The sequence below is a fragment of the Penaeus monodon genome, chromosome 19 (genome assembly GCF_015228065.2).
Source record: "Penaeus monodon isolate SGIC_2016 chromosome 19, NSTDA_Pmon_1, whole genome shotgun sequence".
NCBI lineage: Eukaryota > Metazoa > Arthropoda > Malacostraca > Decapoda > Penaeidae > Penaeus > Penaeus monodon.
Window position 1 is genome coordinate 36,342,547 of NC_051404.1, and position 838 is coordinate 36,343,384.

General features: G+C 50.8%; 1 protein-coding gene across 1 annotated transcript in view; it reads left to right on the top strand.

Annotated features, from left to right (window-relative positions):
* LOC119585401 (SUN domain-containing protein 2-like) overlaps positions 1–838 on the top strand; it is a gene marked incomplete in the record, with an annotated part of 88,891 nt that overhangs the window by 85,300 nt on the left and 2,753 nt on the right. The window contains 1 exon segment of the mRNA XM_037934064.1: positions 1–836. Within this exon segment, the coding sequence (XP_037789992.1) occupies positions 1–836 (836 nt within the window).

The following is an 838-nucleotide window of genomic DNA, read 5'->3' on the forward strand; positions in this document are numbered from 1 at the left end:
TGAGTGCTGATGCTGACCATGGTTACGAGGAATCGGAGGAAACGAAGGAGAAGAAGAAGCAAAGGGAGGTCAAGAAACCCCTAGACACCCCGACCCCAGTGCCGGAAGCGAGAGCAGAGAGCGACGGCAGTGAGGACAAACAAGCAGAAGAGGTTACCGATACCGAACCGGAGGAAAAGAAGGAGAAAGATATCGGCACCGTAGAAGAACCAGAGAAAACGGACCTGGGCGAGGAGGAGAAGAAGAAGAAGAAAAGAAAGGAAGAAGGGCAAGAGAAGGAGAAAGAGAAAGGCCCGGGACCAGAGGAACAAAGAGCAGAAGCAGGTAAAGAGGAACCCCAGGACGCTGTGAGTGACAAGAAAGACTCTGAAGAGGAACCCAGTGAGGCGACAGAAGAGAAAGAGAAGACGAAAGACCAGGCAGAAGAGGAACAGAAAGAAGAGCAGAAGGAGGAAATCTCCAGAGGGTCTTCGAAGGAAGAGGAAAGCCAAGACAAAGCTGAAGACGCGAAGGAACACGAGGGCGAAGACAAGAAGCAGAAAGAAACAAAAACTGCCAAAGAAAAGGAAATAGACGAAGAGAAAGGAGAGAGGCCGACGACCAACATCACAAAGGCGGACAGAGAAACGGGAGATCAGGAGAAGGCGAAGAAGAAGCAACAGGCAGAATCCGCGAAGATCAAGAAGACGAAAGAGGGAGCAGAAGAGGGCAAAGCGGACAAGAAAGAAGAGGAGAAGAGTCCCGATACCTTGGAGACGTACAGCCAGTTTACGCAGAGGGTCAACGCGGAGAAGAAAAATGACGGTAGGGAAGGACCTTGCAATAACCTTTTGTCCGC